This window comes from Anthonomus grandis, chromosome 15, assembly GCF_022605725.1.
Source record: "Anthonomus grandis grandis chromosome 15, icAntGran1.3, whole genome shotgun sequence".
NCBI classification, from domain to species: Eukaryota; Metazoa; Arthropoda; class Insecta; order Coleoptera; family Curculionidae; genus Anthonomus; species Anthonomus grandis.
Genome location: NC_065560.1, coordinates 13460271 through 13485802, shown reverse-complemented (window position 1 = coordinate 13485802; position 25532 = coordinate 13460271). Strand labels below are relative to the sequence as shown.

General features: G+C 32.2%; 1 protein-coding gene across 2 annotated transcripts in view; it reads right to left on the bottom strand.

Moving 5' to 3' along the window:
* LOC126745147 (nuclear pore complex protein Nup98-Nup96) overlaps positions 1-25532 on the bottom strand; it is a 139045-nt gene that overhangs the window by 27385 nt on the left and 86128 nt on the right. For both annotated transcript variants that reach the window (XM_050452868.1, XM_050452869.1), the window contains exons 14-17: positions 19284-19500; positions 14167-14402; positions 13956-14112; positions 5443-5802 (exon numbers count right to left, since the gene is read on the bottom strand). In XM_050452868.1, the coding sequence (XP_050308825.1) occupies positions 5443-5802; positions 13956-14112; positions 14167-14402; positions 19284-19500 (970 nt within the window). The remainder of the gene's footprint in view (positions 1-5442; positions 5803-13955; positions 14113-14166; positions 14403-19283; positions 19501-25532) is intronic.

Sequence of the window (25532 nt, the reverse complement as noted above, 5' to 3'; positions counted from 1 at the left end):
GACTCGTCACTCCAGAGAACTTTCTTCCAGTCATCGATGGTCCATTCTTTGTGTGATTGGGCCCACTCAAGTCTTTTCTCCTTATTAACATCCTTCAGTAGCGGTTTTGATACAGCTAAACGTCCTTTAAGACCAGCATTATAGTCGCCGTTTTACTGTCGAAACACTGACCGCTTTTTTACGCTCCTTGTTGATTTTTGCTGTGATTTCAGGGGCGGTAAGGCGTCTATTGCGTTTGCTTGTAATTATAATATTTAAATCCTCCTTTGAACTTGTTGCCTTTGACCTTCCCGATCGACGTTTGTTGCTAATAGTCCCTTCTCTGGTGAATTTCCTAACATTACAATCGACAGTCCGCCTTGGAATTCCCAAATTCGTCGAAATTTGACGGTTAGTCTTTCCAGCCTTAAGAAGTCCAATGATAATACCTTTTGCTTCTACCGATAACTCCTTTGTTTTACCCATTTTAAAAAATGTTGAAAAAACTAGCTAAGAAACGGTGACAATCGTCAATAAGCAAGCGAAATTATTTACCAATGTTACACAAAATAAATTCTTGAAGACTAAAAAGCTGTAAACAGATTAGTTTTTTAGAAGTGCATATTTTCACTACATTATTTGTTATTTGCAAGACTACTTTTAAATACTCAGTGTTTTGCAACGAACCATAGTTAATAGGTATGCTGTTTAAGCATATATCCAATTTACAAAAGAGATACAATCTAAATATAGGTCTAAAGATAAGATTTTTGTACCTAATTTAAAATATTAAAAAGAATACATGGTGGGCAAATACTTTTGAGCGGTAGTGTATGTATTGTGGAGTAGGACGATCTATTATAGTTAAAATTAGAAAAGAAGATCAACATCGACGTGAGTTTGACCCTACAGAGCCTTTATCGACTACAGAAACACATAAGAGATTATCAGTATTAGAAACAATTGATGATGCTAATTTTGGCCTAATAAGAACAATTATTGAGAAATTTTATACAGAATATAAAGTAATACCAACTTTAGAAAAGATGCTGGCGAAACTTAAGGAGGAAATTGAATGTCCATACGAAAAAGGCTCACTGCAAAGATTATTAAAAAGTAATGGATTTTATTGGAGAAGATATCAAAACCGGTGCAAAATTTTAATGGAATATTCGATAAACATTAGTTCGAGTGGTCGCTACATTGTAGTACTTAGCCGAAATCTCAGTTATAAAAGAGGATGATGATGAAGGTGATGCTAGTTCTGATGAGTTAGACGATTGGGAAGAAAACATTGATCCTGATTCTGACTAAGAAACAATGACAATTTTTTTATGTTTATTAGTATAAATTTAAGTAAGATTACTATTTGTATAATTATACATATATATTATTTATCATGTATAAAATCTTTTAAGTTAGATTGTAGTGTTTAATTTTACTTGTGTTTTGTTAAATATTTTTGTTTTATTATGAAAATAAAAACAATTAAAAAATTTACTTCAAATCGTGTTAGGAAAAAATTTCCTGGATCCATTAATATAGGTGTACAAAATCAATTGCTTTTATTCTTGGTTATAAAACTAAAAAAAACCAGGTGAGTAGAAAGTAAAAGGGTAAAATATCCAATTTTTTTTAATTGATAGTGAGCGCCACTGAAAATTCATCGAGACCAAGTTCGAAATCGGGTTTTTACAGTATGTATGGCCTTCTTCTCCCTTTCGTCGCGATTACAGTTACCGCAGATGAATAATACATCAAATGCAATCAGTAATAAGGCAAAAAAGTGAAAATGTTTATATACTTTTTTTTGGAAAGTCAGATTTATTTAAAAACTGGTTCAATTTAAAAATCACTTAAACTAAAATTTTAAAGAATTTTAAATACGAACAAAATGCATATTCACCTTAAATCGTGCCAGTAATAATTGTCACTATACAGGGTATTTATTCGTCCAATTAAGTCTAGCTCTTATTCTACTGGAGCTTCGTAGACTAAAGACTTTACATGTCCCCACAAGAAAAAATCGAGCGACGTTATAACGGGTGACCTAGGAGGCCAAGAAACTGCTCCACCTCTGGCAATCCAACGGTGCCCAAAGCGCTGAGCCAAATACTCGCGTACTTGTACAGCAAAGTGAGCCGGCGCTCCATCATGCTGAAACCACATTTGCTGTCTAACGTTTAGTGGAACATTTTCAAGGAGTTCTGGGAGAACTTCCTCCAAGAAACGCAGATAAATAGGCCCTGTTAACCGTTCCGGTAGAAGGTATGGCCCAATTAAATAATCATCAACAATGCCTGCCCATACGTTGACAGACCAACGATTCTGATGTTTTCTTGGAAAAATTGCATAAGGATTTTCTTCGTCCCAAACATGGCTATTCCTATTATTAAAAATACCGTCTCTTGTGAAAGAGGCTTCATCGGTCCACAAAACATATCGTAAAAAATTTGGTTGTGCAATGAGGTGATCCAGAAGCCATCGACAAAATTGAACTCTAGGATGATAATCGGCTGCAGTCATACCTTCAACTTTCTGGAAGTGGTAAGGATGGAGTTGTTGCTCGTGTAGTACCCGCCAGACAAAAGCGTTACTCGTATTCATATTCTTAGCGACGTCACGTGTGCTATTTGATGGTTCATCGGCAACACCAGTATCATGCATCTTGGTCTTAAACATGCCTGTCTCAGCGAGCCGCCGATGAACCGCAATAAACCTTTTGTATCCAGGATGCTGTCGTTCGAGATAACGTTCATGATACAACCGCGATGCTGCTCGTGCATTGCAGTTTGTTGCTTCATATGCCAAATGCATATCCGCCAATTCTTGATTGGTAAAGTTTTCCATTAGCAATAAATGTTTAAAAATTGTAATTTGAAACCTGACATTGAGAATTGACATTGATAAGCGTTGATTTTAAACAATTGTTGTTATGGTATCATGTACCAAAGGTAAAAATAAATGCAGCAGATCCTATTTAGGTAATTAATGTTTTTTATAAATTTTAACGCGGCTTAGGGCCGTAGTCGCGTAGTGACGCATTTCCGGACATGGGTTCCTATATCCAAATGGATTCTTCTGTTGCACTGAACAACTCCCAGAAGTTTGATCCCATAGTTCTGAAACACCCTGTATTAACTAATAAAAAACTAAACAAAAATTAAGCCCTCGCTAAAGCCTCTTTAAGATTTTTTAACTAACTAAATATATGCATGGTATAGCTGCAGTTTAGCGGCTTTTGTTAAAACTAACGAAAAATGAACGGGTTTTTGCAAAATGGGTAGATTTGAATATATATTTTTCACTAAGAGTGGCGGAAAGCCAAATTTTATCACGAAGAAGGTGTTATCACGCACTAAATCACTCACTATGGGACATGAATAGAATAACGTCATTAGAATAACCCTGTATTTGATTAGTTTTGTCAACAAATAGGTGACAACTGAGGTGAGGTTAGGTGTGGTGTTGCCAGTTCTGTCGTCTACTGCGTTTTGTCACTCTGCAGCTTCAGCCTTGTCCCCAGTGTGGCTGACTCATGAGTGCCTTCTCTAAAGTGCCGAATTCACTCTATATTTTTTTAGTCATATGAAATGTTAGTGAAATGTGAAATGTTAGGTATTATGCATAAAATAAATTCACAAAAACTGTTTTTACCTTTTCTTGTAAGTAAATCTGTTATTTTCGTGCAACAAACATACCGAAGACACCCATAATGTATTATTATTTTGGTAATTTTTAGATTTTGGTCCGAATTAAAAATAATATGATTCTGCAGTTTAGCGGCTTTTGTCAAATTTGGCGTATTTTCACTGGTTTTCTTTTTTAAATAGCTTAATTTTATGTGGAATGTTGGAAAAAATTAATAAAGTGGCGGAAGGTGTATTTTGCAAATAGTTACTTTATAAACAATGTGAAGTACTCACAAATAGAGGTAAATTGATTTATTTAAATTTTTTGCTGGTTTTTCTGCAATGACAGTCGCTATCTGTCATATAGGTTGTCGACTCTGGGTGTATGTGTGCAGTGTTTTGGTTTGTTCCGTTTCTCTATCACCGCGAGGGGAACATAAGGCGCTGCGCACAGACCATACATATACCCAACCCAACCTAACCCAACCAAACTAAACCAAACCCAACCCAACCCAACCCAACCCCACCCGACCCACCCAACGGGGAGCGTAAGCTCCAGATCCAGTTGGGTGTTGATGGAATGGGAAGGGATGGGATGGGTTGGATCTTAAATTGCTTAAGCACCGCTCATCAAATTTTGCGTATTTTTACAATTTTTCTAATTTTACCAAAAAAAAAAAATAAATAAAAATGCCGGAATGATACGATATAATTCGCCGCGAACATGTGAATTTTGATAAACTTAAAAAAAAAGAAATTTTAAAAATGATGTACTCCTAAAAATAAATTTTCAATTCAAACAAATTTGTGTTTATTACATGTAATTGACAAGTGATGTAATAAAACTAGTGTATAATGTTATGAATATACACTCGTTTCATTCATCATTTTTTATATATTATGATAATGAATGACTAAAAAAATACAGAGTGAATTCTCCACTTTAGAGAAAGCACTCATGAGTCAGCCAGACTGGAGATAAGGCTTCAACTGCAAAAGAGTGATGCAATTGAGTGATAAAACGCAGTTGACAACAGAACTGGCAACACCACACCTAACCTCACCTCAGTTGTCACCTATTTGTTGACAAAACTAATGGAATATAAGGTTATTCTAATGATTAATCGCGTCCTATAGTGATTTAGTGCGTGATAACACCCTCTTCGTGATAAAATTTGGCTTTCCGCCACTCTTAGTGAAAAATATATATCGAAATCTACCCATTTTCCAAAAAACCCAACCAATTTTTGTTAGTTTTGACAAAAGCCGCTAAACTGCAGAATTACCAATTATTCTCCTAGTTTTTGTACTACTTTTATTAGTATTCTGTAGTTAAAGTTGATTCGTAGGGTTTCTTTAGGGTTCTACTTACGTTTGGTTTATTATTTTTATCTATTTTTAGTTTTTAAGTAGTTCATCTTGTTCGAGAGCCCCATTTTGGCCAAATTTAGGTTATTTAGGTAAATTAATTTAGGTTAAGTAATTATTTAATTAAATTTAGGTTATATTATTGTAAATCCCTGTAGTTCTAATTTTCTAGAATTTGTATACTTGCTTGCTTTGACTGTCAGTATTCTCCTAAAATTATTGGTCTCTTTCGGCAAAAACAATGAAGATAATTCTAAATATTTCGAAACTGTTCCATCGGGTTTTAAAAAGGACGCGCTTCGTGACAATTCATTCAGTTTTAATTGTTTAGTCAGTTTTTACCTTGGAAACAATTAAACGACAGTCCAGGCGAGTTAGGTTAGTGTTTTTGACGTTGACAATAAAAGTGTGTTCCCGAATTTCGTTACAATATTGTAAAAAAATAAAATAAAAATTTTCTTACCTTAAATACAGACAAATAACTAAAAACAATTTCAGCCGCTTCAGTAACTGACAAATTTCTGCCCCCCTTTAAGTTTAACTGATCAGTGTCGCATGTGGTTTTCAACCATTCCGACAATAAATGTCTTCTTCCAGAAATGCTGTTTTCACCTGGACCCCATAATGCCGTACATAAAGTCCAAATGTTGTGTAAATAACTCGCCCTGGTGCTGTTGTATTGCCTGTTCAACTTTTCAAAGAGGGCTGTTTGTTTGCTCAAGAAAGAGCGAGATTTTATGATCTTAAAAGTGGGTATTTTATTGGCGGCTAGTTGATGAGTTGATTCTTCCAGGACCACTTTTAGACAGTCCGTTAAAATGTCCTTGAAAAAAATTGATGCAATTAGTTGGGTTTTATCAATACATATTTTTTAATGTTATTAGTATAAAATATTTTTAGTACGGAAGGTAACAACCGACTTCTGAGATCGATATATTAAAAGATAATAATTTGGGGATTACTATATGGCTGTTAAGTGTAGTAAATGTCAGCTGCTACACCTTGGATGGGTCACCCAAAAGCATCCGCCCCTCTATGTAAGAAAATTAATGATTTTTTGTTATTTATTGAAAATTTGTATTATTTTAAATGACGTAATACGAATTTAAAGAAAAAAATGTCGCTAGAAAACTAGTCAGCTTAGTGTCCGTATCTTCGAAACCATTCGAAAATCTCCAAATATGATCAAAGTTGAGTGGCAAATATTAATTATTCTTGTGAATTTGTGACCAGACATTTCGTATTAGAAGTGGTCTATTGTAGGTGTATTGATCAGTTGTCAAAAAAAATTATTTGTTAAAAAATATTTATTAAAAAATTATAAAAAACATAAGTTAACATACAATGACAGATGCATACCATAGAGCTTCAAGAAGGGGGGAGGGGAAAGAAAAACTCTCAACAACACTTACCGAAGTCGCAGTTCTCTCTAGTCAAATTAAAAAAAAACATATCACAGGGATAAAAACGTAGATAACATTAAAGGGCATTTACGTAGAGGAGGGATTACAATTAAAATCTGATAAAATATATAAAAAATATATTTGATATATTATAAAAATGGAGCAAACCGGTAACCTAAGAGAAATGTGTGTTTATGTATGTACATATACAGGGTGTCCATTTAATATCGCGCTGCTCGATTACAGCTAAACCGTGAAATGAAAAATACCTTTAATAGTGGGAATGTTAATTGAGTTAGAGGGACCACTTTTTAAAATTAGTTTGGTTGATACAGGGTGTCCCAAAAAAGCGTGGTACATGCTTTGAACTTTTTTTTAAATGGAATTGCCTATTTTTTTTTCTAAAATGGGAGTCTCATTTGACTCTCTTCTTAACCCTAAAATTGTTTTGCTCTAAAATGCGACGTTGCCTAGTTATTAACAATTTAAAGAATTTTTCACGAAAATTAATGTTTCACCTTAATATTTACCACCGACGTTGTTTATCTTTTTGAAAAATCTATGTAGGGTCCTTGGCTAAGTTCATTTTATCTTATGAATTTCTAAAATTTATTTATTTTTATACAGGGTGTTCAAAATCGTTACTCAAATAATTATATTTTTAATTAAATTTTGCGCTATTTTTGTAAATGGAACACCCTATATCTAGTAACGCATTTTAATAGAGCATTCTTTTATCTTCAATTTGATACAAACAAGTTTGCATTTATCTCTAACCGTTTTCTCAAAATTTGTTCTTAAAGGAAGAGTGACACTTATTTTTCATAGGCATTACGACACTTACGATGAAAACCAATTAATAGATATTTTGTAGAATCAGATCTCTGTTCAATTCTATTTCGAACATAACCATATAATAAAATAATAGTAATTAGAGACAAATAATATTAACCCCTGATGCTGTCTCATTTAAAAGTCAGACATTTTGTCTTACAAGTAAAAAGTTGGCCATAATTCATTTATTCTTTGTTGTGTGACGTCAATTATAATGTTTACTTATCAGTCATGTTAAGTAGATTTGTGTTAAAATAATAAATTACTCTCAGCAATAATGAGTAAATTATTTACGTTATCGGTGAATGCCTTGAAAAGTTTTTTTTGGGCTTCAAGAGTTTATTAGGAAAAATTTCCTAATAATTTCGAACATCCTGTACAAAAGCAAACTAGAACGAAAACAGTTTTAAATGAAGAAAACCAATTGGTAATCACCATGTCGGTTGTTGCAACACTGGAATTTAGTTTGTAGAGAACGAATAAGAAACAACTTAAAAATATCGAAATCGTCCGTGGGAAAATATCCCAAGAAAAACAAATATGTTCCCTATCATGCACAGCTACATCAAGGCACAAAATAAAGCAGCAGATTTTTTTTAAATGGTTCCATCCTTTTTTTGAAAATCGTTTAACAGAAAAAGTTTCTTAAGAGAGAATTTTCCGCACCTTCCGACTTTGTAAGGCATCAGTTGAAGGGTGCACAGAAGCTCACATTTGTACTGATGTCAGGAAACATATCACACACCAATTTGATAATATATGGATTGGAAGGCTAGGCTAGCTATTCAAATTAATTTTTGTATACATATTTATTAAACTTTATACTGGATAGGCCACCTATATCACCGGAATTAACGCTCCTGGATTTCTTCTTGTGGGGAAGTCTGTAAATCTAGGCAAGATCTAGGTGGAGCGCATACAAGAGTCTTTCAAACGTCTACTACGCTTCGTGCAGTTAAAAAAATGTGCACACGCAAAGCTGATTTGTGTTTAGAGCAAAACGGTAAACATTTTGAGCAATTTTTGTGATAGAACTTATTTATAATGTTTTTGATGAATCCTTGATGTAACTGAAATGAATGGGGGTGACCTATTTGTAAGGCATTTTGTGTCTCACGTAATTTTCGGATTTTCCCCAACCGACTTGGTGAATACCAATTTAATTTCTTCATTTATAACTGTTTTTAATCTAGTTTGTTTTTTGTACTCTACGCTTACAGTATACTTTAATAATTCTCAAGTAAAATTAAACGTTGTAATGCCTATGAAAAATAAGTGTCACGCTTCCTTTAAGAATATATTTTGAGAAAACGGTTAGAGATATAAAAATAAATAAATTTTGGAATTTCATAAGATAAAATGAACTTCGCCAAGGACTCTACATAAAATTTTCAAAAAGATAAACAACGTCGGTGGTAAATATTAATATTTAAGTGAAACATTGATTTTCGTGAAAATTTCTTTAAATTGTTAATAGCTATAATTAGACAATTATTAATTATAGACAACTTCGGATTTAGGGCAAAATAATTTTAGGGTTAAAGAGAGAGTCAAATGAGACTCGCATTTCAGAAAAAAAAAATATAGGTAGTTCTATTTAAAAAAAAGTTCAAAGTATGTATTACGCTTTTTTGAGACACCCTGTATGAACCAAACTAATTTTAAAAAGTAGTCCCTCTAACTCAATTAACATTCCCACTATTAAAGGTATTTTCCATTTCACGGATATTAAATGGACACCCTGTATATGTACATTCACTTGATTACCCTGTACAAGATTTCCAAAATTTAGGTATTAAATACCCAACAAGCAAAATTTCTTTAAAACAATTATTGCTGTCTTTATATAAATGTGGAATGTAGTTATACTCTATTTCAGAAGTGTATAGAGCAATAAACTGGGGAATTCCGTTCTGTTTGGCTACATTTCGTGGTAGTGCATAGGCGCAGGTACTTATAATATTTATGAATTTAATTTTCACGGATTAAATGCCTTTATTTTGAAAGAGATTAAATACTAAATAAATACTTTTAATCCTTTTGTATAGGTACCTATCTTTTAACGCTTTGTAACATGCAAAAATGGGGTCAGGTAATATATACAGACTATAAATACTTTCAAATCATATTTTAAACGTTAGTAGTCACTGCTACGCTGTAGTGTAATCACAATATTATTATCCCAATATTTAAAAAATGGAGGTATTCAGTCCAACGAAAAGATGTACTAAAAATTCTCCACTATCGCTGAGTGAAAAGTTATCATTTTAAATGTACATGATTGCAAAAAACACGATTACCCTAGTTTTACTGTGCAAGAAATTGTTGAAAAATGTTCTCGAATGAGTGGAATTGGAAAGTCCACCATTTTCAAATTGTTGCGGGAAAGAAAAGTAGCAGGTCAAGTGGAATCTCCCAAGCAAAAGCCAGGACGACCTACAAAATTCCTTGATGAAAATGCTAAATGTATAATTCGAAGAAAAGTTCACTCTTTTTATTTTAAAAAGGAAATACCCACCCTAGACAAAATTTTAATGGAGCTTGGCCGAGATGACAGTATTCCGTTGATAAGTAGAAAACTTTTATGGAAAACTTAAAAAAATATGGATTTTGCCTGGGAAAAGCATAACCGCAAAGCACTTTTACTGGAGAGCGACGAAATTGTTTGTTGGAGACGACAATACTTGAGAAGTATCAAGCAGTACCGCAGGGAGCAAAAGAAAGTTTTTTATCTTGATGAGACGTGGATTAACGAAGGTTATATAGTCCAAAAAATGTGGCAAGACAAAAATATAACCAGTGCTCGCCAAGCTTTCATAGTAGGCCTGTCTACCGGTATTAAAGTACCTTCAGGAAAAGGAAAAAGACTTATAATCACACATATTGGAAGCGAAGAGGGATTTTTAAAAGAAGGTCTGCTAACCTTTGAGTCGACTCGCACAGGAGATTACCATGAAGACATGAACTCGAGGACTATTTTGGTGAAATGATAAAATTTCTTCCGGCTAATTCGGTGGTGGTTATGGATAATGCAAGCTATCATTCACGGCGAATAGAGAAGACGCCAACTTCAAGTTGGAGAAAGCAAGAAATTATCGATTGGCTGACTGCAAAAGGTATTGCGTTTGAAGCAAATCTGATAAAAAAAGAACTGCTGGCAATAGCAAACTTACACAAAACTCGTTTTATGAAATACGCCGTGGAAGATATAGCCGAAAAATATAATATAACTGTGCTGCGCTTACCGCCATATCATTGCGAACTAAATCCTATAGAACTGATATGGGCGCAGGTAAAAGGATTTGTAGCAAGACAAAACACGACTTTTAAAATGAAAGATGTTAAGCTACTGTTTGATCAAGCCATTACGGAAGCGACACCAGAGAATTGGCGAAAAGCAGTCCAGCATGTAATTAAGCAAGAGGACAAAATGTGAGATCTTGACAACCTCATCGATCAGACAGTCGATCCTTTAATTATAATGTCAAGAGGTGATGACAGTTCGTCAGATGACGAAGAAGACTACAATCTATTATAATTTAAAATTGTTATACACTATTCAAAAAGTGCCAGATCCAAAAGTGACATTTTCAACTGTTTTACTCTACATATTATGTTCAATAAATTTGTGAAAAAAATATATTATTCCATTTAAACAAAAGTAACTTTCTAAAATAAAATAGCATTTAAGTACATTAATTATAAGGTAAAAAACAAGTCCCAGTTGCACGCCTTTGGCGAACCGTTTTCAATGTTTATCAGTGGGTAACAATGGGCAAAACTCATAAATTGACCCAAAACCGGGTGGCACTACCTGCAATCAACGAAAAGAAAGAATTTTACATTGAAACTAATACCCAACTAAGGTAGTGGCATAAAATATTGGTGGATCACCAGGTACCACTTTTGCATACCTAATGAGGTTTTATTGCTCTACACACTTCTGAAATAGAGTATAGATCCATCCACTGCATACTGAATTTTGCTTTAATTGTCCGGTCAATTAACCAAAAAAAAGTTGACCGGTCAAATCCACAACCCTAATTGCTGTATTGACAATTTAAAATTCTTAAAAGCAATTCAAATGAATGGTACCGAAGCGCACACCATAAAAGGGCAAGGCTAATTTAAGCTATAGTCCAAGAGCTAGTGAACCCTCCGACTAACGGTCCTGTAAGGCTAGAAATTTGTGGAGTGATAAGTCATAGTACACCAAGGCCAACAACAATGACCTGACAGGCATCAGCCCTGCACGCCATTAGCCCTTTTATTTTTTTAAATGTAAAATAAATAAGATAAAAAAACTTACTTATGTAAGCTTCAAAATTTAATACAATTTAGTTTGTTTATTGATAATTATGGAAGAAAATTGACAGGCGATTTTAGTAAGCAAAAGTATCTACCAGGGGAATTGAAAGGTGCATAGTTTAGGGGGTGAAATAAACTTTCTCCTGTAAAGTTGAAATTTAAGTATGTGTTTGAGTAAGTCTTTTCAAATAAATGTGTACAATGACAGGCAGTTCTGAACAGCATAAGACCTTGACAGGCGAGGGGAAAGATGCTGAGAGCGTGCGAGTAAGAGGCGTAACGTGAATGCACATAGTGTGTAAGACCGTTTATCTAATGGTAAGCAATTCGGTACATTTTTATTTTAATGGTACAAAGGTACATTTCAAGTCAAATTACCTTGAATTGGGTACATTTTGTAAAATATATCTTTCCTTGTTCAATTTTTTTTATCAAAACAATAAAATTTTATAATTTATATTTAAATTTAATCATTCAAGTTAAATTTAATCAAAACCTATTTCTATTTCCCAATTTATGCAAAATAAGGTCACTGTAATGCATGTAAATTTAAATTACAAAGAATGCCATACTTATAGTGTCCACAACAACTCTGTTATCTTCAATGTCAACGAAAATTTATCATGCCAACATCATGAGGAAGCCGATACAAAAATAATATACCATATATGCCAAATGGATGAAGATGTATCCGACGTGTTAATAAAAACGTGCGACACAGACATTTTAAATACCTATGCTCGGCAACATGGACCATCTCCGAAATAATCATTTAAAAATCTACATGGAATATGGCACCAACAATTTCAAAAAATTGATAAATGTTTCTGAATTGTATGAAAAATTAGGACCCTCGGTATGCTAAAGCTTACCAGGATTTCATGCATTGACCGGTTGTGATTTTAACCCGTCGTTTTTAAGAAGAGGAAAAAAAAGACCTTTTAAAATATTAGAAAAATCTCATCAGTATCAAAAGGCATTTGCAGCGTTAGGAAGTGTAGAAATAATAGAGAAGAAAGAAGATATTTTTCCAATACTTGAGAAATTTGTGTGCCAAATGTACGGATCAAAATGTCAAAGATTGGATAACGTACGTTATAAGAAGTTCCTTGCCACATATAACACGAAAAATATCAACATATTTATGCAAAAAATAATAAGTTATGATTCATCAAATCTACCTCCGTGCCAACGCAAACTGCAACAACAATTATTAGTATTAGAGCTGCATATATTTCAAATATCTGGCGGAATAGTCATTTAAAGGAACCAACGTTTCTTACATTTCAGGTAACACACAGTTATTTCATTTAATAAGTTTCAATATACAGTCTTACCTAATTGAGCGCGATATTCAATTCTTAATAACATTATTAATTAATTAAAATATTTTTTCTTTTCAGAGGAGGAAAACGATATAGAAGAGTCGGATTATGATGGAAGAAGTAGTAGTGAAGAAGTGTCAGATGATGATGATAATTAATGTAAAAAATTATATAGATTACAAAACAATTAATAAAAAATATTGCATCTATAATTTTTAATTTTATTTAATGACATTCACACTATATGCATTCACGTTACGCCTCTTACTCGCACGCTCTCAGCATCTTTTCCCTCGCCTGTCAAGGTCTTATGCTGTTCAGAACCGCCTGTCATTGTACACTGAATTTGAGATTGAAATGAGAATTGAAAAACAAACTACACACATTTGAAAAGACTTACTCAAACACATACTTAAATTTCAACTTTACAGGAGAAAGTTTATTTCACCCTCTAAACTATGCACATTTCAATTCACCTGGTAGATACTTTTGCTTACTAAAATCGCCTGTCAATTTTTTTTTTCATAATTATCAATAAACAAACTAAATTGTATTAAATTTTGAAGCTTACAGAAGTAAGTTTTTTTTATCTTATTTATTTTACATTTTAAAAAATAAAAGGGCTAATGGCGTGCAGGGCTGATGCCTGCCAGGTCATTGTTGTTGGCCTTGGTGTACTATGACTCATCACTCCACAAATTTCTAGCCTTAGAGGAAGACCGTTAGTCGGAGGGTTCACTAGCTCTCCTACTACTATAGACGATTGTAGATCAAGATTATTGGTCAATTAGTGATTCAAAAGTTTGATTAAGTGTCTTTTGTCTTGCCAATGATGTAAGTGGCTTTATTCTTTTTTTAGCGCATTGATGTATGTGTTTAGTGATGTTTCAAACTGGTCGTATTTAGCCTGTGATTACGGAGCCTTTATTTATAGCATTTCAAACTGAAAGACTTTTATCCTTCGCCGATAACGATTCAATTCCTTAATAATTAAAATTTTATACATTTTCTGTAAATGTATATAGTAACAAGTAAGTTAAAATGCAATTAATTTTTTTTAACGTATAATGCTTAACTAGTTATGTTAAGATTAATTACTAACTCACCCTTAATGGATCAAATTCGGTCATCGAATCGATGGTGTGCAAAATCAATTCGCTATTAGTTTCCTTATCTTCGGCGTCCAAAGAATAAAAATTAAAACCTTTACTCCAGCCAGCCTTAAAAGATTTTCCTTTGAACATTCCCAAATCAACACAACACCTAAAATTACAGTTTTAATAAAATTAATTTAAAACATAAGGTAAACTTTAATACCGGTTGGGTAATATTTTAGCCGTAGCTTTTGGCATTTGACAGCTATTAAGAACTTTCCAAACTTTAGGTCGGATTAATAGACGTTTTTTAATCGTATCCTCTTCTTCATCCAAAGTTGGTAGTTTTGGCATCTCTTCAACGTCCGCAAGGTCGAGATATTGTTTTACGATCGATATTTGACTGCGAGCATCGTCTGACATCCGATCGTCGTCGGCGAATAATGTAGATTTCATGATCTGTAGCGAAGTTTAATACTTTGTAATATTATACAGATTAACTAAATAGAAATGAGGATAAACATAATTAAATAAAACTTATATATAGAATGCAGCATGTCGAGGGATAAATATGTACGACAAATTATTTTTACCTAGTATAATGTAGCCGGTTCTAGAGAAATATAAGGATTAAACGCATTTAAATTTCTAATTAATAAAACAGCTTATACGGGGAAAAAACTACGAAAAAGGTATTTTAAGCTAAGAAAACTTCGTTTTCTAGTTCCTTTAGATATTTATTGTGCTCAAATATAAACAATTTGAAATTTTAAGACAAATTTTGTCATAAAAAACTTTTTGATACGTACGAATTAAGAAAAAATGAATTAAGACCCTGTAAGCAACGAAAGGGCTTAATTTTTAAGTTAGTAATATAAGGAGAACTCGATTTAAAATTGATAAAACATACATCCATCCAAGTTGTGAAAAGTTACAATTACATTTTGCACGACCCTCTCCTAGCTGAGAGGAACCTATTTTGTTGTATTTTGTGAGAAACTAGGTATTTTAAAAATATGCATTTTAATAGTATTTATTCCTTGGCACAATAGATTCTTAAATTTAGGTTGTGGAAGAAGGAAATAGATAAAGTTTTAAAGTTTTCAAATCCACAAGGGTACGTCACATACCAAAGTATGCCCTAAATAAACTATAGGGTAGATAGGGTAAGTTATTCATTTATTAAAAAGATATTAACACAAGCTTTAATTAGCAGGCGACAAAATAAAAAAAATATTTTTATGCAGCAATTTATCCAACATTTAGTGCCTGGAAAGAAACTGGTCCAAACATATCGACACCGTGCTTCCGTAACACCTTAACTTCTAAATAGGATGGTCTAGAATGATGGTTACAACTAAGGCTTTCTCAAACCGGACTCGAATTTTCCAAGGGTAGGAATTAACAACTTATTTTTTATTAAATTATAGTTTTATATGAAAGCAATTTATCCTATAATTTTTTTTTTACAAAATATGCTTCTGTTTGTTTTTTATTAACAACTGAATATTTTTGTAGTGAATCACGAGTTATATGGCAAAAAATGTTTGCTCGATTTCAATTATTTTTTTTTAGCAAATACTTACTCAGTAATACCACTATTTTGCTAGATCAGCTTTTATAAACGTATAAATATATGTAATCCTAGTTCTACGCTCAGTCTAATAATACCATATCACTCTGTATTTTTTTAAATAAAAAATTCACAAAAAAAATAATTCGCGCAGTCGGTAGGATTGTATCTGTTGAATAGTGATTTCCATCATGGACAAGAAACTCTTCCATGTGGTGTCTCCACTCCTTCAGACACAATCTAAAAAACCAATGTGGTGCAGATGTGATGTACTGTGTATAGATGCAATAATAACAGAATTGGTAAAAAGTAAGTACCACTTCCTTTATTTCACACTCTGATTAAATTTGTCATAAAAATAATTTGTTAAGCCCTTTTATACCTATAATTTAAAAGTATTTGTATGGTATTAGGCAACTTATTCTACTGCAAATAGGTCACATTAATTTTAAGTAAAATAAAAAAAAATAAAACTAAAAAATTCATTTGCCAGACACTGATTCACATATAAAAATAAATAAAAGTAAATTTATTTAAAAAAAAATACAATACACAATAATTGACCAGCCTGCAGTAATATCCTTAAAGAAACCCAAAGTAAACTAGGATTTAATCAGGATTAGATAACAGCAAATAATATAATGAATGTGAACCAATCATAAAGTGATAGCGGATCGGAAAATAAAAAAATATACAGGGTATTCCATTTAAAATAACAAAGTTGCCACTACTTTTTGGTATAAGCGGCAACGCTGCATCGCTAAAAATATTTTTAAACGTTAGATCATCAGATAAAACCCATGTTGCCAAATTGAAAAAAAAAATATTTTCCGTTCTCCGTAAACGTCTAAGGTACCATCAACCATCAATCACCCTGTATATATATTATATTGTATATTCTTGCTCTAGATGTTTTTTCTTTTGTTAAATATGATATAGGTATAGTTTAGGTGAAGTTACTTGGACAAGCATAAAAACTAAAAACGTTTAGCACGCGGCTTTTTCTTTATGAGGCATTGGCGTGCATATAATTTTTGTTATATGCACATATAATATAACAAATTCAAAATTTTGCACCCAGATTTTTGTACGTCCAGAAATGCATACCTATTCAGCATCACTATCCATCTCTTCAGAACTGGATTCTACATGAATTATAATTGGATTAACTCGAGGTAAGCAATTAATCCAATAAGTAAGTAAGTAACAATCATAAAATGTAATGGCCATACGATTCGAAAAAAACTGTCTAGAAAATATTCGTTTTTGAACTTTTGCTCCTTTATTACTGCTACTAATATTTTTTTTGTGTCCTTTAAAGGGACTTGCATGTTTTTCTCTCGCCATAAATTTAACTAAATCAGCCTTTCGACTACTAGTAGTAGAACATTCCCATGTTCATTAATTCTTTCTGGAAATGGTCTACAGGTTACACCTGTAAAATTTATATTTTACAGTTTATCACTATCAATGAATCAAACAACATCAACGCAAATTATAAAAAAAGTATTGTGACTATTCGCGGATTTTCATATTTTTAATTTAATTTAACCAACCCTGATAACCGTAGTAGATATAACAACCGAGTTGGTTCAAATTAGGTATTTTTATTAAATAAGTAAGTTTTCTCATCGTTTTCAAGTTTAATTTAAAGTTAGGTATGATATTGAAAAGAAAAAACGAGCTCAGAGATCAATAAATTAAACCTCAGCTCCTGGGTATATACAAAAATCTATTATACCTCAAGTAAATTATTGTATTTAAGACTTATTTTTATTAAGCAAATATTAACGATATATCTTTTAACGTATATTGTATTTAAAAAATTTTAATTTAGGTTTAAAATATATTTGGGGTCTCTTAAAATTTGATGGGTAAAACGTTCATAAACTAACACATTATAAAATGCCTAAAAATATTTACCACAACTATTCGATTTATTACCAGTATATCAAAAAGCCGCCAAAATGACATTTTTATTCTTTAAAGTTCAGACGAAAGTAAATAAAACAAAACATCAACAGTATATAACAAATAGAATAACAACAAGAACTACAGTATAATATAAACGCGAAACCGATTTTAGGGTGAGCCACGTCTGCACCATGCTAATTAAAACACACTGACAAAATTTAACATTGCTACAAATCTTAAGAAATGGTTGATTCTTCGAAACATTATTTCCACGTACAAAAGGGGAGGCCCCAACAAAAAATTTAATTTAAATATTTTTTATACGAATTTTTAAATTTCACATTTTTAGGCTCAAAAATGCGCAACTTTGCCCTAAATTTAACCATGTTCTTATATTTACCGAGATCCCAATAGTGAGCTAGGAATTTGTAACACGCCGTTTAATAAACAGCGGCACCCTAGAGGAATATGATGTTTTTGAAATAATCAAGAAATTATTAGTTTTTGCTTTAGGGAAAATTAATTGGTAGACCAACATACACAAAGACATAGCATTTGATAATACCCCGATGGATTTTTTTCGTTGTGGAAAAGAATATCAGGCATATGGTGACCGTTTTCATCTCTATTGATTTCACTAATATTGCATCTTTCAATTCATCTAATGTACGAGGATTTTTCATAGACGCGGGACTTAAGGTACTCCCATAAAAAGGAATCACACATGGACATGTCCGGGGACCGAGGAGGCCATAAAACGTCACCGAAACTTGAAATTAAATGGTTGGCACAAACTACGAACAAAGGACGAAGAATAGCCATGCATGCCCTGACGGTGTGTGCTGTGGCTCCATCTTGCTGAATCCACAAACGGTCAATACGTCTTCTCTCTAACTCGGGGATAAAGAAGGTGTTAACCATATTAACGTAATGTTCAGACGTTACTGAAACGGTAACCCCATTTTCTTCAAAAAAATAGGGACCTATCAATCCGAATCTGAATTGAATTGAAATGCTTTGAGTCAAGGTACCGAATGTAATCCGACGCACACCCCTCCCTTCTCTAATGGCCCATCGTTACCTGTCCTAAAAACGTTCGTTCTTTGTGCCGCACCCTGTATAATATCTAGTAAAAAATGACGTTTATAAATAATAGAACGCAATACATCTTAATATTTTACTTATATTCGTTTATTTGAACAAAAATATAAATAAAATAACAATAATAAAATGTATAAAATAATTGCATTTCCTATTTTTGAGCGCGCGACTTTGTTTCACTGGCTAATCTTCCCGGCCCGTTCACAATTCAATCACAGCAGCATCGAGAGAATGTTGTATCTTCGTCTGTTTCACATTATCCGCGCCGAACCTGCCTATCTTTATCTGACAAATATTGAACGGGCCGGGGTGCCGTGGAAAGACTCGAATCCGACCGTAAATATATACAGGGATCGATCACTAATATCGTAATATATTTTGCAGTTTATTTTAACGCCTATATGTAGTATGTTTATTGTATTTTGTACATACTGAATTTTCGAGCTTGACCAAGTAACTTCACCTAAACTATATAGACCATGTTGGATTTCCTATTTGTTTTTGTATTTATTTAAGAATTTTTTTTCCTCATGTGTGTATAATGTAATTAAGACTTTTTTATTATTGTATTGTTGTATACTATTAATAAATCGTTTTCCGCCTTGTAAATGGGCGTATTTACCTGTGTATTGTAAAATAAATAAATAAAAGACTTTTACTTGTAAACGTGATGAACCGTACATAAAGATTTTTAAAACGACTCTTAACGATGTTTTACTAAATGGTCTAAAAATTGAAAAAAAACTTCTTACCTGTATATTTTTAGCCTGCTCGATCTTGCCAAAACCATAAGGCAACTGGGTCTCCAATGATTTGTCTATTCCAGAATGCGCCGGATGAAAGCCATCATCCGAGTCTTCATCAACAAACATACTCTGCTGCAATAAATCATTTTCTTCTTGTTGTTCTTCGTCGTCTATAAAAATGTCCTTCTCAAGCCGATATGAGCCCGCTGAAGGCTCTTGACCACTGAAAATAATTAGCAATTATTATTTTTTTATATTTTTCTGAATATACTGCTTTTCTTCTTATTTTCTATAACGTACTGAGAATCTCTAAGTTTAGTAATGATTGTGGTAGTAGAACTTTTTACAGACAACCTTTTCAATTCAATTACTTTTTGACAATTTTTTAAAAATTTAGTGGGACCTAACAGTTACATAAGTCAAAGTTTACAGAATAGAATACAAGTTGGGTCACTCCGGTCGGCGTTCAAAATCCACCCCGCAGTTCCCAGTCTGCCCGGTGCACCAGGTCTGGCGCACATTTATTTATCGATATATACCGAGCGCGTCAAGCCCATTTCAGTTTTACTCACATTTCGGTGTATAGGGTGGATTTTATTGATTGTGTGGAGAATAAAATGTCTAATCGAAATATTTGTTCAGTGGATGGTTGTGAAAGTGGAATGACAGATCAGATATCGTTTTTTAGGTGCCCTAAAGATGAAGAAAGGTATGTACCAAATATAGATTCTATTAAATAAGTTTTAATTATGAAAATTGAGTTTTAATTATTTTTATATTACTTTAACTCAACCTTCTATTTAATTACCCGACTAACATTTAAAATAACTCGTATAAAAAAAAATAATAAAAAATTATAAAATATTATGCAGTCTTAAATGAAACAAAAATTTTAGGTGTCAAGCTTGGAAAAATGCCCTAGGATTTATAGGATCCCATAGATACGCGGATAATACTCCAACGCAATGTTATAACCGTATTAGAATTTGTAGTTTGCATTTTAATGATGACAGTTTTACAAATTCCTCGAAAACCCGAATTCATTCGTATGCTATCCCATCGATTGGAGTACCTACCCAAAAAGGTATGTTTTTTTTTTATAAATTCAAACCTAATTAAATTATTTTTTAAATTAAAATTATATAGGACATGCATTTCTAAAAAACAGGACCCTTCGTCTATTATTTTGCTTTGCAATATAGGACATATTGTAGACGATGCACATTTTCCTAAAGTCAGTGTTGATGCCATTGTTCAGGCAGAGCCCTTCAAAGTAAATGAGCCAAAGCAGCCGTTACTAAAAGGTAAGATATTTATTTAAATCAAAATACCTATAATATAACATTACGTATAAATAGTCGTTATGTTTTTCTAACATACCAAAATAAAAATATTGCGCCTTAAAAATCCATCGTAGATTTGATTAGTTAAGTTTTTCATATAAATTAAATACATAATATTGAATATATAATCTTAACTAGCAAAATTAGTTGCAGGAACCCAAACGTCAGTAAAACTTTTAGCAGATACGCCAAGGAAAGTTTTACTTAAGCAGACAGTAAAAACACTAGAAAAAAACTATTACTACTCACATTTGCAAAAAAACCCTTGAAACAGAAATTACAATGGATAACATTCTGAAATTTTTGGAATCAAATTTTTCTAAAGAAACATGCAATCTGTTAAAAACTCAAATGTTATTGCTGAATAAGGACTCAAAAGGACGCAGGTATACCAATGAGTTTAAACAGTTTGCTCTAAGTGTGTTTTTTCTGGGTACAAAAGCTTACAAAAAATGTCCACAGTTTATCCTCTACCACCAAGATCTACATTAAACCATTTTACGCAACAATGGGTAATAAATCCAGGTTTTAACGAGTTTGTTTTTAAAGTAATTGAATGTAGAGTAAACATCTGCACCTGTTAATCATTTAAAAGATATTTCATTTGAAACTGTCGGAAGGATACGCAAAACCGGTTTAAATATTTTTGGGGTTGTATCAGATCAGGGTACTAATTTTTAAAAACTAGCTAAAAGTTCTTAAAAGGTTTTTGCGTTAGAATATTTAGATAATGACGAAACAGCTAATAGTATAGATGATGGCGCTAAAGCCCTATTAAATTTAAAACCTGATTTTATTAAGAGTTGAAATAATATATGCAATTATTCTCCCACTAAATATATTCCTCTTCGAGTTTTTATCAACGATTATGTAAATTTAAAAAGCGCAGAAGAAAATGCTTTAGTATATGTAGCTGGATATTTATTTAAAAAATGTCTCTCAGGTCACTCCTGTGATATATGCAATAATTTTGCAACTGAGTCAAATGCCCTGTTTAATGAAGAGTTATTTTATTGTAAATTAAAAGCATATGAAAATAATACCTTATTTGGTGATCTAACCATACCTCCAAAAGACATTATTGAGTACATAATAAAATTAGAAAGTATTTTCATCGCTGAATTTAATAAATTATCAGCGCAAGAAGCAATTGGCTATAATCTTAAAAAACTATTTTCTAACATTACCTTTAAGCATCCCTGTAATGAATTTCCCATTGACTATTTTTTAAGTTTGTACATAAGGGTGCGTATTTATTATACATTAAAATTTATAAATGCCGATATTAAAAAAGAAAAATCTAAAAAAAAGGTAAAGATGTTTATGTAAGCAACATATTAAAACATTTGTAAATACTCGTAGTACTTATGTATCATACTAAATAATTTTTTATATAAGTTGATGTGTTTCGTATTTAGGTTAAAAAATATGTTTAGAATGAAGTTATTATATCAATAAAATAGTCAGGCTCTCCGTCCATTTATAATGTACCTACTTATTTTAATAAAACTTTAACCAGTCTTTGTAATTATTATCGTTGTTTCATTTACAATAATAACCTATATACCTAGTTTTATATCCTACAATCCCAAATATGTTTATGACCAAATAGGTACAAACAGGTAAATTGATGCAAATATGTACTCGTGTATTGGTATTAGGAGCCTATGAAATTTCCAGCGTTCCCCTACTCAATGACCAAGTTTTGGCTTTTATTGCCCCGGTCTCCACACTAGTTTTATAGTTCATACCTGCAGAAGCGGCCGATGGTTTTTGCCGATGGCCGATTTGTACGATGGTTTTCAAAGAGCTGGCGCCGAGTGAACCAACTTGTATTTTATTCTGTAAACTTTGCATAAGTTGAATAGAATTTGGGTTTGTGATTAGGATTGAGCATTCCTATTTAAGATTTTTAAATTATTTCATCAAGTGTTGGAGTGTGATCCGAAGCAACATTCTTTATTATTTCATTTTCGTGTAAATCTAGAGTATAGTGCTTATTTCTTGCAAAAAGCACTATATTATCCGATTTATACAGCACGTATAGCCTGTGTTTTCGTAGAAAAAAACTATCGGCTTTTTAAAAATAAAGTAGAAAAAAGTGAAAGTAGTCGTCCATATTTTCTTCTACTTTTAACAAGAAAGTACTAAAGTGTGGTCAACGTCTCTAACTTACATTACGATTATTAATTACTTGGTAGCATGTGTACCGCCCCAGCATCATCAGACGTATTTAACCGTTTCTAAAATTTACATTCTTAAAGATAGCGAACTTAAGACGTGCACACTATGGATACTCCTATTTTTTAAATTAATAGTTTATTTATTAAAATATAAAAATGTGAAATATGATTTTGGAAGACAGCATCAGCCAGAGAAACTCAATTTTTAATTAATATTTTGGAAATGAGTGAGTATTATCAAAAAAAAATCCTACATTTTTCATTTCAATCACTCTGATAAACGGCTCTTAGTTATTTTAAATATTAAGCATAAAAATATATAATTCATAATTTTGTAAATTTGGCTAGAAACATTTCGTGATAATTTTTATCTCAAAAGTCTTCTTTCCTATTTAGATTATTCCCAAGAAAAAGGTGTGTCTCTCTATCTCGTGCTACATTCATCAAGTTCGTGTGAATTCACTTCAGATCATCGGTGCCGCGAAGTGGTCTCTAGGTTTCCATTCGATTATTTTTATCTTCAATCCGTCATCATTTATTCCAACCACATGACCTACCTAGTTCCATTTGAGATTCGATCTTAGAAAATTAAAAGGCTAGAATTAGTAAACAACAAATTTGTTTGTGTTCAACATGTGCACAGGGGCAAGGGGGGTGTTTTGTTTACAAACAAATTTATCGATTCTCTGTTGTCAAGTTTACACGCATTTTCAAAAGAGCAAATTTTCAGCTATATATCAACACATATAATAATGCTAATTAAACCTATTGATGTTAGATTTTGGATTAAAAATAAAAAGTAAAAATAGATATATATTATTCTTAGGGCAAAAATAACATCTTCGAAGCAAAAAAAAATTATGAACTTTTTAATTCCTAGAACCGCTTCTAAAAAAATTAAAATGGCAACACCGCAAGCACTAGCTGATGACATCTTGACAAACGGGTTTGCATTTACCACAACCTTCTTTATCTATTTATTAAGACTCAATTTTTAAAAACCTACTTTAACTTCTAGTTATATTGTTTAATGTGGATTTTGCGTAGTTATTTAAATAATCGAACTTAAAAGTCGAACAAAATTTACCGGCCGGCTAGCTAAATGACGTTTTAAAAGTGGGTTTGTTATTATTATGTGTTTCTTGGCTTTCTTGCTTAAAATGGTTTTGTGACTTGTATTTTGAACTTGTGGTAGTTCATTTATTTGGTTAGTTTGTGAATAATAATATATTGCTTTATAGCTTAATTATACATAGGGAGAAATATGGAAAATTGGTGTAGGTATTTGTCTCCCTACTTATAAACAATATGTGGTAACTAAGTAGTTTAAGCCAGGGTTAGGACTTGTAGTAGCCGGTAGTAGGTAAGTTTATATAATATTTGTAAATTTTTAACATGCCAAGTCCATGCTGTGTCCCTGGATGCAAATCCAATTACAAAACTTCAGATGCAGGTGAGGGATCTTTAGATGCAGGTGAGGGAGCTGAAGGTTTTCCTAAAGATGAGCAAATTAAAGGTAAATGGCTGAAAGCAATTCCTAGAGACAACTGGACTCCTACTAAGCATTCTGTTGTTTGTGCTAAGCATTTTGCCCCCACTGACATCATTCGGGAGGATATTTATCTTTTGCCAAATGGCACAACAACTAAAATACCTACTAAAACTCGATTAGTTCTTTCAGCAGTTCCTCAAATTTTTCCAAATTTACCTGGATATCTTTCAAAAAAGGTTCCTCTCCCTCGAAAGAGTCCAGAAGAAAGAAATAAAGAACATGAACATCGTCTTGAACTCAACAATCTTGAATTTGAACGATCAGATCTTATTACAAATTTTCATATGATAATAAATAATTATCATAAAAAAATAATATTTCAGAGTTGTGGAATGTAAAAATAGTTGATAATTTAAAAATATGTTTTTACACCTTAAATTTGACTAATACTTGTTTAAATATCGCTAATCAAGTCATAGTAGAGAGCGACATGAAAGTAAAAGTGTTTATAAATAGGAATGAACTGACCCATATTGACCTGAAATGGATTTTACCTTTTGAATTGACAGTAAATAGGTGGTCTCAGCTAGAGAATTTGTTGTCTAGATATATATCTCCTAGCTGTAAGCCATCAGCTCAAGAATCACTTAGCGATATTCTTAAAAAAAGCGTAAATTGCTTAAAGAGAGGCATTATTTTAATTAATAATAATTGTGATTTGGAATCAGCCTCAGAATTAGCCAATTGTTATAATAATGAGGACTCGAATGAGGACGTATCTGAGAAAACTAACAATCTTTGTAACAGGCTTTTACTTTTTTAATTGATCAAATAAATCTCCTGTCAAAGCATAAACGTTATTCACCATCAACCATTGTGATGTCTTTTATGTTATATACTTCCTCGCCTTGCACTTATGAGATGTTAAGAGACTTTTTCACACTACCCACTAAAAGACACTTGGGTGATTCTACCAATACTGAGTAATTTTACATTTTATTACATATAATCATTATTATCTAGATAAATATATTTATATTTTTCATAATATATTATAACCTACTTGCTTTTGTATTGCAGGATATTTTTATTTAAAAAAAAATTAAATCAAGTTTTTTTTTGCTAAGAATGCTATTAAAATATCATTACCGTGTGTGTTCCTAAGAGCTAATTTTATTTTCAATTAGACTTTATTCGTTTAATTACAATAAAATCTTACTGCTTTTCTTAAATACTT